General features: G+C 40.4%; 1 protein-coding gene across 1 annotated transcript; it reads left to right on the forward strand.

Moving 5' to 3' along the window:
- Positions 1–1468: 1468 nt before the first annotated feature.
- On the forward strand, positions 1469–12429 carry znf513a (zinc finger protein 513a). Its single transcript, XM_084559691.1, is given in 7 exon segments — positions 1469–1895; positions 3238–3358; positions 4947–5083; positions 6267–6395; positions 9139–9909; positions 9995–10912; positions 10915–12429. Coding segments are annotated over 5 exon segments (1881 nt in total). The 5' UTR covers positions 1469–1895; positions 3238–3358; positions 4947–5043; the 3' UTR covers positions 10938–12429.
- Positions 12430–12767: the final 338 nt, after the last annotated feature.

Consider the following 12767-nt stretch of genomic DNA (forward strand, 5'->3'; position numbering starts at 1 on the left):
AAAATGTAATGGCATTAATGCCGTTAGGCTTTTAGACTTACTGAGGCAAAGCCTGTGAGCAAAAACAAGTTTGAAAGGCATTTCCCAGACAGGGAAGGTCAAATGAACTGATGCCACTGGTCCGATTGTGGGAATCAGTCTTTTTAAGGCTGAACCCACAACATCAAGAATCTGCTGCTAAAGTTTTGACTGTTGCTTCTTTAAAATCTGTCTCTTAAGAGGCTTCCTTTTAAGCTTTATGGAAGTACAATAGCAAATCATTTGCGGTACTTAAAGCACTGATAATAAAGCATTTTGTGTAGATTTTTCTCCCAAAGATGTCTCATAAACACCTTTAAAATACTATAGGGCCTGATGAACTAGTATAGTAACATTTGACGATCTGTATCATAAATCACACATAATGTAACCACTTTACATCACAATGCAAATGGAAGCTCATGACTGTAATGATTTCAAACCAAGCCTTACAGTAACGAATCCAAAGCACGTGTTACTTCAAGTTATTCTTAGCTCTGATTTCACAGTAAAATGCATATAAGAGCCCACGGCCTATAGCATGGCACTCTTTACGACAGATGCAGATGGGATTATTACACAATCCGGATTCAGCCTGAAGCGTTTCACCCCTCCTTTGAAATGCCAAACCTGGAGGAAACGGGACACATATTTCTTTATTGTGTCCTCTGTGTGAACCATATCCTCACACTGTCTCCTCACTTCTGTTTTTTCTTTTTTTTTTGTTGTTGTTGCTGAAGATGTGAGACACCTGTTAACAAGCTGTTGCTATGCAGTCGCTGGATAAAAAAAAAACAAAAAAAAAAACGTCAGTTTTCATCCTGATGTTGAGTTCTACCTCAGCGGAGGGAAACCTGATGATACACGCTATTAAATATCCCTCCACTGGACAGATGCCCACATCGGCACTGCGGGTTTCAGAGGCATGAGAGTGACCTCAGTCTGCTCACACACATACACACACACACACACACTCACTCACTCACGCACTCACTCAGTGCTTTGAGGGATCCCTGACAAAAATATTCAGTTTCTGTTCCATGTGGCGCTGGACAAGAAGTCTTAGTGACCTCTGAGAGCTTACAGTCTGCTTCATGGTGTTGAATAACCACACAGCGAGGGATTGGGTTTGAAAAGACGTCATATTATAGTAGCTTATTGTTGTAGAACTTCAAAAAGCAGTCCTCTTAATCCGTTACAACACAATGGTCCATATATTTAACAGCTTAAATGATGTTTAACCAAATATGCATAGAGAACACAGGCCTATAGGGTACATATTGAGAGTTCAATTGAAAATGAAATTAGTAATAACTATAGAGAGGCAGCCTTATGCAACCTCTATGTTCATTTGAAAGTTGTTTTCACATTTTCACAGATTATTTTCAATCATTAAAGGAAGGGTTTGTGCAGGGCATCAGTAAGCTATTGCAGGGAGTGGCATGTTTAATAGGCTACGTATTCGCATTCACCTCCACCTCCATGTTTCCCAAACGGACACGAGCGAACACGACAGTAAAGGCGTCCGAGTCCGAAAGCGTGGCAAAGGCAGCAAATAAAAACGCACAATAATTTCTATTACGTAAACGGTACCTTACCTCTCTGCACGGCGTCTTCTCTTTGCAGCGTAGGATCGACAACTGGCTCCTCCCCTTGAGGACCAAACGGTAGCACAGCAATCTCCTCCGTCTCCTCCTCCTCCTCCTCCTCCTCACTGCTGCACGCGAAACAGTAGGAGGACCGACAAAAGCTGCAGAGAGGGTCGGGTGATGGTGGTCAGGACAGAGCCTCTGAAGGTGAGGAGAGGAGATCCGCGGTGATAAAGGACAGCCTTGCCCCGAAACAGCAGGAGCAGCAGCAGCAGCTGCAGCAGCCTGGTGATGGCTTTTCTGTGCAGCGGCCTGGGGAGGGGGGATGCACACTGCAGTGACATGAGCCAATAGGATGACGCAGAGTCCCAGGATCCCCAATTCATAAATGTCTATAAGAACAAAGTCATTCTCACACCTTTTCAAATTTAGTTTCAAATGTAACTAAAAGCCTGTTTTTTAAGAATATCCCAGTCCATGTGGCACACTTTTTGTGGGATTTGTGACTATATCATTTCATTTACAAAGGTCAAGTGCAGATTTTGAGGAAGAACATGTTTTTTTGTTTGTTTTTTTCAGGATAACCTAGTTTTAGGTCCCAGTTAAGTCTGCTGATGTACCCTCCTAAAAACGGACTGTAACTTGAGAGGATGATACTTTACATTTGTCTTGTACAGCTACTTCACATGCTATGTAGTTATGCTCTGGAGTAATTATGGCTTTTTTTTTTTTGGCCTTTTTATAATCCCCTTTAAAACTGCAAATAACAGATTACAATTTCAGTGCAGGGATTAAAGATTCTCTGTGCGTGTAAGTGTGAATGGCTGATTTTAATTATTATTTATTTGGTGAGGATTTCATGTTATGTGATCTACTACCTACAGTGACAATGGACTGAAACCTTTTTCCCTTCCATTATAGCACACCATTGCTTTGTAATCATAATCTTCCGTTATAATAAATAACGGACACACTGTTATATAATAATATTACCTTTACAGCGACCATGACCGGTATACACACATGAACTACAATTACAATGAGTCAATGCGGTACAGAAACCGGAAATTATTGTCGGAAACGGAAACACCCAAGAAAGACAGATGTATACAATGGGGGTCAAGATTCATCCCGCCAGGAACAATAAGACTTCCGATATGCGCCTCTTGTCTTCAGAATAAAAGCAGAGAGCTCTTTGAGATCTTTTCACTTTATCCGGATTTTAGTGAAATAACTCCGGTAACTACTTTACGAGTAAATGTATTTCTTTGCCATAGAGATACTCTAGGTAAGTTAATTGGGAAATGGATGCCAAAGGGTGGCTAGTCTTTCTCTGCAGAAATATTTGTATTTTTTAAGACAAAGGTGACACCGTTTCTTGCTCGTTTTTATTAATATAAATCCACAGATTACATGATGCTGGAAGGCAATAAAGGTCAAAAGATTATTTAATATGCGTAGTTTCATAATGAATTTATGTTTTGAGTTACGTTTGGCGGTGATGTTGCTTTTATTCTGAAGGACCCGAGCAGGAAGTGTCTTTGTTGTTGCTGCTGCTGGATCACAGGCGAATCAGAAAATCAATTAAGTTATGAAAAATACCATTAATTGCCTTTCTTTGTCACCGCAGCTCATGAAGAAATGGCGGATCTCCAGACGTTGGACGTTTGAGGATAAACACTTAACACCTAATGGCGTGTTTACCGACGATAAAAAACATCTCACTCGACAGGAATATTTACGTTTTTTAGGTAAGTTAGCATGATGGCTAACCAGTAAAGTTGACATGAGCTGCTCGGCTAATTTAGCTTTACGTTAACACGGCTAATGTTTACTGAAGATGGCACTTGTCAATCATTACTACGTGCTACGGGGGACGCGTTTTGATTAGCCGTACAAAGGCCTGCGCACCGTCAATTTTCTCAGATATTTCTAACATTTTTTTCCAGTTCTTTAGTAATACTAACTACTAGCATGCTGTATGAGGAAATGCAATTTGCTAACTGAGTCGCCTGTCTCTCTTATGTCGGATTTTACCACTGAGCTAACGTGTTAGCCATCTTGCTAAAGTAGCTTGATGGCTATTGTTTATACTGTACGAAAGTTCAAATACAGAATCAAACACGTGCCCTGTTGTGTTAGTTTGCTTTAGTAGCGAGTGTCTTTGTGTCCACATAAATATCAGTTTAGACTGTGCTATCCACACAGTAAGGTAAAATAGTATATAAATAAACTGAAGTAGGCACAGATTTAGTGAGTGGCTTCTTGGGTTCATATCAGTGCTATTTAAATACAGGCCTAAACAGAGGCGAAGCAGTTAGAGAATCTGCCTGTGTTAAAATAAAAAGAATTTAGAGTGAACTGGAGTAAACTATACGCATTTTGTTTTTCTATTATACCTAGCCCATTGACTAAAATTATGTTGTGAAACCTATATAAGCATGTGTCGGTACAACACATTATAATTCAAATGTACTAGAAAACCAAAACCATACAAATTGAAAACAGCTGAATCAACAGCTCTCTCAGTTATTTGTTACCTTTATGAAGTTAAGATATAATGCAGGACTGTTATATTAGAAGGCATTCAATTTCACTGGTGAACCTAATGAACTGAGAAGTGATTAAGTAACATTTGTTTTAATTAACCATCATAGTTCACTGCACACTGTCGTTCACTAACAAGTTACGTGATAAATAAGCTCTTAATAACGGTTACTTTTCTATTTGTTCATTTGGTGCATTTAAAACATCTCACTCAGCAGGCATGTTTACTAATGTAAGTTAGTCAAGCAAAAAGAAAATTAACCATTATTAAAAATTCTAGTTCACTTTACCCTTTTCAGTTGTAATTATATACTTATTGCTCAGTCCTGTGTTGTAGTAAGTTTGATCTAAATTTTTTTATTTTTTTATTTGATTTTTGATTGGGGTTTAGATAAAATGCTCAATTCAACAAGTCAGCAATGATATCAGTTAGTTGTGATGTGCATTTTAACTTTATTTTTATAAAGCAAACAAACTATTAATTGTGAAATTCAAAAACCAAAGCTAAAAGAAAAAGACGACTGATCTTGTTTGAGTTTCTTAAAGACATTTGACCATTCATCCAAATGGCTTCTCTAGTTCTAAGGGATAATAATAATGACTTCATAATTTATGCTGTATAATGGAATATACAAAGCCCTAGATCTCTGAGAATCTTCACAGACATTATTTGTTAAAAAAATAATGTTTGACTTTAAATGATATCCGGTAGATTTAACACAAGAGTAGTTCCAGTGTACATGTTTTATGTTCAATCTCAAGGTGTCCGTGTGTTCTGTCTCCCATCTATAGAAATACTGACGACTAGCTTCCAAGCAGATGAACATGAGCTGATGGTTGTGGAAGTCTGTGAGAAGACGCTACAAAAAAGAGAGAGGCTGACTGGAAGATGCCAAGAAAAAAACAACAGAATCCACAACCAGTGAAGTGTAGGTATTTACTCAGAGATCTTTTTAATGTTGAAGAGTTGATACATTACTGAGCTGCATGCCTGAAATAGTTTTTCACACCTTTATTTTAACGCACCCTACACTAACATTCAGTTTAGTCTGCATTGGCCCTGTTTTGTCCCTCTCTCTGCTGGACACTAGGCGTTACTTATTGATCAACACTACTTTAATATTGTGCACACTGCAAGTTGTTTCCACAAATGTATAACGTAAAAGCTGTACAGATGTGAGGTGTTATTCAGCACTGGTTAAAAACAGAAATTTAGAAGTTTTCATTGCTAGCACATTTTACTTGTCAGTATGTTGCACTCTGTATAGTACCTGATTTAGAATCACTATTATATTAAAAAATAAAATGCCAAATATGTATTTAAAAAAGTAACAGTAGACACATTTCCACTGGAATTACTTCAAAGTCCTGGAATTTTTAGTCCCAGTTGTTTTCTAAGAAAAAAATTCCTGGTTTTCTGCATTTTTTCCCAAAGCCTTAAGAGTGCACAAAGATGCAAAAAAATGTGTTCACTGACTAATGCAAATACTTTGACCAGTATTTAAATCCAATTAACCAGCATATCATAACAAGTGGTTTTTGAGATACTGTAATTGTGAAAAGGAGAAACGTCTCTAGTCAAACACTGACACGACCAGTAGGTGGCATTATGATGCTAAAGTTGAGCATGATGCCCTTGAATTGGCCTGTATGTAGATTTCTGGAGAATGACAGCTGTGTGATAGTTGCTTTGATACCATCAAGCTTGAGAAACCACGTTACAATTTCAAGCATCATTAGCAGCGACAGAGCTCCGTCTGTCAGCTGTTAGCAGTTCATTTTTTTGTTTATAAAATGTTGTCGGGTAGTAAATCCATTTTTCCCGTTAATCTTTAAAACCAACATCAGTGCAAACAACCAAACAGATTATGCTTATTTGAACGCTTAAATGTACATGGTATTCTAACATTGTACAGCCAAGCTTTAAGTTCATAATGTTTCTCTGTAATAATATGTCTGAGTCTAGACTGAGACATCAAGGTTTTGATTTCTTTTTTTTCTATTAAGTTAAATAAAAAGGGCACTTGTGTTAGAATTTTTCTTGCAGACTATTTCACTAGACTGTAGCTAAATGTTAATATGTGTAAAATGTGTGACTCTCTCTGACTGTAGTGGATTCTGAAGATGGTGTAGCCATTGAAGCTCCAGGAAACCTCTCCTTAGACACAGACTTCCTTCTAGGACAAGACCTTGAGTTTGGTGATCCTGATCATGACCACAAGATTCTAGAAAGGTTTTCAGGTTTGTAATAAAACTTTAAAAAAAACGTTTTATGCTGCATGAAGAGCAGCTCATCTTATAGCTCAATATAACTGCTGCACATTATTTTGTTCTCTGCTAACTTGTGACAAATACTGTTTTCCTCTGATGGTTCCACAATAAAAGCCTCACTGTGTTAAATGTAAATGACAGGCAGTAAGAACAGTTAATGCAAAATTGTAAACAGAATTGCCAGATTACTGACAGTTGTTTTTCTTGTGTGTAAATAGGAAATCTGAATCTAGCTTGATAACGGCGTACTCTGCCACTATCTATGAAAACTACTTTATGGAGATATAATGACATTTAATGGCTATTGCAGAAATAATGATGATCATAATTTGAATGAATAATTTTTGGGATTTTATGAACACTTTACATATTAAATATAGTGATATACTTTATTTATGTAGCACTTGACCGAATTTACTCTTCATGTAATTTGGAGTGGTACCATGTAAAAGTGGCTTCGGTAAAAATTTAAATCCTTTCAGAAAATCACAAGCAGTCAGAGTTTAGCAAGATTTGAGCATTGGATCTACACTGAGCTTACGTTGTAGTTTACACAAGCAGCCTAAGGATTTAAACATGTTCTCTGGTGTGTTGGCATTGCTGTGTAATTGCGCTGTTAAAACGCTATTTGGCAGTGATTTATATCATGAGTAACCGGTTCATGTTGGAGTTGGAGCTAGTAGATGATAAACAAGTCACTTTTTGTGTAATTTCTGCAATGCACAAAAGAGAGAGGGGAGAGATCACAGAGTCAACTGAGGCAGGAGAAGGGTTCTTGGAAACTGCCAGATGGAGGTCAAGGAACTGCATCAACAGCTGTTGATATGTAGTTAGGTTTCTGGGGAGGTGCACATCAAACTGTGGCTGTAGGATACAGAGCAGCATAGATCTGATGCAGAAGCAAAAATCTAGCTTAAGTTGCAGCTTTCTGGTCTGGCTGGAGTCGTGGATTTAAAAGGAGGGGTGTGTCGTTGATATCGCTCTCCTTGTGCTATATCGTTTCATCCATGTTTGTCTGTTAAATGTTCTGCGTTCATCATATATCTCTAAATGTGTGGTTGGGAGGTTCTTGCAGATTGGTCATTGTACTTTACTCCTCGGTTTGAGCTACACTGTTCTGGTGGAGTGATGCGTATTTAAGAGGTAGCAGGCAGGTTAAGTTCTGAATACAGACAACCACCTCTCTTCTCGCCATGTCCTCAGTTACTGGTTTTGACCGCGTGGTCGTCAGTGATGAAGTGAAGTCCCGCTATGCAACAGTAAGAGTAACTGAACTAGCAGCTCATATTTCCAGCATGGCTCTTTGTCAGACAGAGTGATCTGAAAAATGGAAAAGGAGAGAAAGGAACTGAGAAGCCATTATTATATAAGGGTCATAAAAATAGGACTATTACCATCAAGGACACCATTATAAGAGGGCATTTATTCATCATCATCATCATCACCATCATCATCATCATCATCATCATCATCACCACCACCATCATCATCATCATCATCATCATCATCATCATCTGCTGCCTCTGCTCCCACTACCCCTCTGCCATTATCGTTTCCCCCTCATCATCATCATCATCATCATCATCTCCCCTCATCATCATCATCATTATCATCATCATCATCAGAAGCAGCAGCCTCACCATTATAGTCATCATCATTATCATTAGACCTGGTAATCATCCACGAGGGGTTTCCACAGGCCAGAATAAAAGGGCAGTCTCAGCCCTCGCCTTCTTCACATTGTGTCTCAGTTTCTGGGAACGAAGGTGGACTCTTTCTGGCTTGTTCGCTCTCAGACGTCTGAGACCGCTGTGTCTTGAAGACTTGAGGATTTTCTTTCCACATTCTGGGACAAATGTCTTTCTTTTTTGTCTTTTGGATGTCTGAATATCTCAGATGGCATAACAGCAGCTCAAAACACACTTGACCTTGCTAGCAGCGCTGTGAGTATTAAATGTTATCCTAAAATTTCTAAATTTTTTTTACTTTCCCTTGAAAAGAAGAAGGTTTTCTTCTCCCAAGTTTCAGTTCTGAAGCTTTTTTAGCAACATTTCTAGTAACTGATCTAGCTTTGAGTCATTTGGTGAGCTAAAAGGTGCCATTGGATCCCATCAGGTGTCTCATGAGTCTGTCTTTGTTTGTATGAAAGTCAGAGGGTTTCGATTTATTATTAAAGTGATGAAAACATTTATCGACTTAAGCTCATATTATGTGAAAGTAATTTTTCAAAACTCCGTTCTAGTAGCAATTGTCCCAGTGTTGCTCAATATTTGAAGTCTCTTTCTGAAACATTAAACCCCGCCCCTTCACCCCTCAGCTAATGTCAAGGCGCCTCCCTTTCCTCTGTTAAAAAGATGGGATCACATTTCACACTAACTCTAATTAGTTATGAAGTATTTATTACATGTTTAATTCTGTGCATTTCAAAAATGTAATAGTTCAATTTGATAATAGCAATGCAGTCTATGTTTGTTTCTTGTCTTCTTTTTTGTACAGTGCACTCCTCCTTTTCAATAACAGCTCTTAATCACAACAAGATTACCCATTTAATAAAACTTATTTACTGAATGCTTCAGGAAAGAGAGGGGCGTTTCGCAAATTCAAACCTTGTTGTGATACGTTTAAGTCCAGTACTAAGGTGACACTGGGAATGTCTTAGTGCTTCAGGTGCAGAACCTGAAAATCAAATGTTTCTGTTGTCTTCCTTGCACAGAAGTAGCTGCTGAGATCGGTTTCTCTGTGTATCCTCTGGGTGATGAGGAGAGTCCTGCCTACAGTCAGCTCAGTATGGAAAGTGAAACAGACAACTCGCGCAGCACAACCGACAACGGGAGGGAAGATGAGGGCAGAGCAACCCAGTCTGAACCCACTTTTCCTCCTTACCTGTCCTGCAGGGGATGTGGACAGCTCCGTGATGAACCTCTGGGACCTGGCATAGACCTGGTTGGTCCGTACTGCCTTAGGTGTTGCAAAGCCTCCAGGGAAGCCAAAAGCACAGACTTCTGTTCGCCTTTCGGAAGCATCGGCGGGATCCGCTCCGGTTCCCATTCGCAGCTTGATTGTGAAGGGTTGGGGAACGGGATGGGTGACAAGGAACTGACAGCGGAGGACAGATTGTCCAAACTGCACTCGTGTCACCTCTGCGGCTTCTCCTCGCGATACGCCAACCATGTGAAGCGTCACATGAAGACGCACAACGGGGAGAAGCCCTACAACTGCCCCTTGTGCACGTACGCCTCGGCCCAGCTGGTGAACCTGCAGAGACACCTGCGCATTCACACGGGGGAAAAACCTTACAAATGTGACAGCTGCACGTTTGCCTGCAGTTCCCTTGGCAACCTCAAGAGGCACCAGCGCATGCATGTGCCATCTGCAGGGTTGGGACAGGACGCTCCCCCGCGACCTGTAAGTGGCCAAAGCAGTTTGAAAAGGCATGTGAGCGGGCAGAGACCTAATGAGGAAACATCTGGTGCTTCAGGCAAAGGTTTGTCATTTCATTAATGAACTTATTTCAATAATTGAAGCTTTAATCATTTTGTATATATTAATAATCTGATGTCATTGTGAAGTTTCAGAGGTTGCCAGGCCAACTTCAAACATTAGCTTGGGAGCCCAGAACAGCGACTACATGTCAGCCTTTGATGGGTTAAAGGGAGCATCGCCACCCCCCATACCAGCCTCCAATCCAGCTCCTGGCCACCATCCTCCACCCCTGCTGGAGACGAGTGGCAGTAGCGGCAGCAGGGCGACCAGAGGTGGTGTAGCAGACGGTGTCGCCCTCCCGCCTTCACTTTTTCCTTTTACCTGCCGTTTGTGTGGCATTGTCCTGGAGGACGAGGACGGCTCTTCAGCCCAGATTTGTGCCAAGTGTACCCTTGAAATGCTGACTAAAGACTCCTCGTCATCTCCCAACAGCCCCGGCGAGCGCAGCGACAAGGTGTACACGTGCGCCGCCTGCCCCTTCCTCACACACTACCCCAACCACTTGGCACGCCACATGAAAACTCACAGCGGTGAGAAACCGTACAAGTGCCCACAGTGCGACTACGCCTCAGCACACTTTGATAACCTCAAGCGCCACCACCGAGTGCACACGGGCGAGAAACCTTACAAGTGCCATTTATGCGATTACGCGTGCGGGAATCTGGCCAACCTGAAGCGCCATCAGCGTGTGCACTCGGGCGCCAAACCCTTCCAGTGTGCCGTGTGTAGCTACAGCTGCAACCAGAGCATGAACCTGAAGCGCCACATGCTTCGGCACACCGGAGAGAAGCCGTACAAATGTCAGGAGTGCGGCTACACCACCGGCCACTGGGACAACTACAAGAGGCACCAGAAGAAGCACGGCCTGGCCACGGACGGCTGGGTGAAAGTTCCAATGACTGGCAACGGTGAAGAGGAGGAAGTAAGGAAAGGGGTGGGAGCTCAGACTCACAGGAAAGAAGCAGGGGTTGATATGCAGTACATGCAGAGGGAGGGAGGTCAGACAATACACTCATGCTACAAACTTGAGATTGCATAAATTATAACTCAGCAAAACAAAGCTACCAGCAACTCCTTTTTTGATTTTCACAGAGCCCTTATATTGTTTCAGTGTGTGTCGGTCTTTCAGTGTTTTGTCGGACGTCTTCTGAGGCTGCTAATTGTTTATCTGTAGAAACTCGCACAATTAAAGGAAACAGAAGATGTTGATGCCTTTTTGGATTAAGTGTGTTGTTCAGAGTCTGTTTCTTACAGACAATATATAACAGACTCTATGTTCCGTCTCATTCTGTATGTTAAACCATGCCAGGCTAATTATACAGTAATATTTCCCTCTCATAGTACAGTACATATCTGGTTCTTCATTACAGGACAGAGGACTATCAAATATTCCTTATTATATAGAACTGATGCACATACTTGCCTGAATTGTTAAAGCTGCTCTGTGTAGTCTTTAGTGCACTATGGAGTTTTTTTAATATGGGTTTGAACCAAAAATCTGGTTGAATTTATGAGATTATTTTAACATTAGATTCAATTTAAAATATGCTAATTGTGTACTTTTCCCAGCTACACGGTGCAGCTTCACAGATGGGTCCTTTAAAGGACCATATATTGGTTGATTGTTTGCTTTCGAGTATAAGCTCTGGTTATGGCATGCCTTCAGATTAATGTATGTACTACTAACAGAGTGCTATTTATTAGTACTGGAATTGTTTTAGACCTGATCAGATATAAATGACATTGTGTTACCCTCATTCAATACTCCAGTGTTCATTTTCCCCTCAGGATTATACAATCTGATGTGGAATGCTAAAGTTTTAACAAACATTATTAGTAGTTATTTTAACACTAAAATTGCATGCCAATGCATTTTGAAAGGCCATCTGTAGAACTGATGTGGTTGTATGGTGTAAGAAAAAGCACAATCACACGCATTAGTGGTAGCAGGTTAAGATTAAGAAGAGGGAAAACTGAGCAAAGCAGGTACATATGTCTTTCATATGTGCTTTATGAGTGACACTGGTGTGTTCAGAAACCCCCCCTCAAAGCTGTACTTGCTGCATATCAGTCAGTTTTTAATTCCCGTTGAGGGTGTTTTTAAGGGAAGTTGATGAATCACCTTGTTTCGATTACTGTTTACTATTTACTGTGAAATTAGCCCATTCTTGTGTTTTCTTACTTGAAAAAAAGTTATTAGCAAGCATGTGAGTGTGTAATAGTTGTTTTATTTTTCTACAGTGGCTGTAATACCCCACTAGGAGTGCATCCTTTAATATATAGTTTCATTTGAATGTGTGGTGTGTGTCATTCAGTTGTCATTGGGAAAATAAGAACTGTGATTTAAAGTTCGTCTTTGTAAAGGATATGCAAGTGAGATATTTCCCGGGTTTCCAAATCGGCCGCGACACATTGGAGTGTTGACCCCATAGATTAGTACTGAGTGGCCATCTGTGTCTTTATGCAGTGTCTCATAAATGCCTTAAGTGAGGATTTCGAAATAAACACATGGAATTCATTTCATTTGAATGTCAAGACATCGGGCTGCTTCTCATTTTTCCATTTGTGACATTTGCACATACTTGGACACGTCAGCCATGAGTCGATGGCTACTCGTAATTCAACTGACACTATTAAAAACAAAGTGTCTTTGAGGTTCAGTTGAGGTTCTGGCGTGCTGACTGTTCTCATAATTTGATTTTGGCTACAGCACGCAGCTGTTCTCAGCAGTTAAGCTCCAAAAAAAAAAAAAAAAAAAAAAAAAATACACTGTACAAAATTTATTAGGGTGACACAAAACATACAAAAAGATGCAAATGTTGCTGCCTAGCTGCTGCATGTGTAAATAAGTGACCGTTC

The sequence above is a fragment of the Chelon labrosus genome (assembly GCF_963514085.1).
Source record: "Chelon labrosus genome assembly, chromosome: 14".
In the NCBI taxonomy this organism is placed as follows: domain Eukaryota; kingdom Metazoa; phylum Chordata; class Actinopteri; order Mugiliformes; family Mugilidae; genus Chelon; species Chelon labrosus.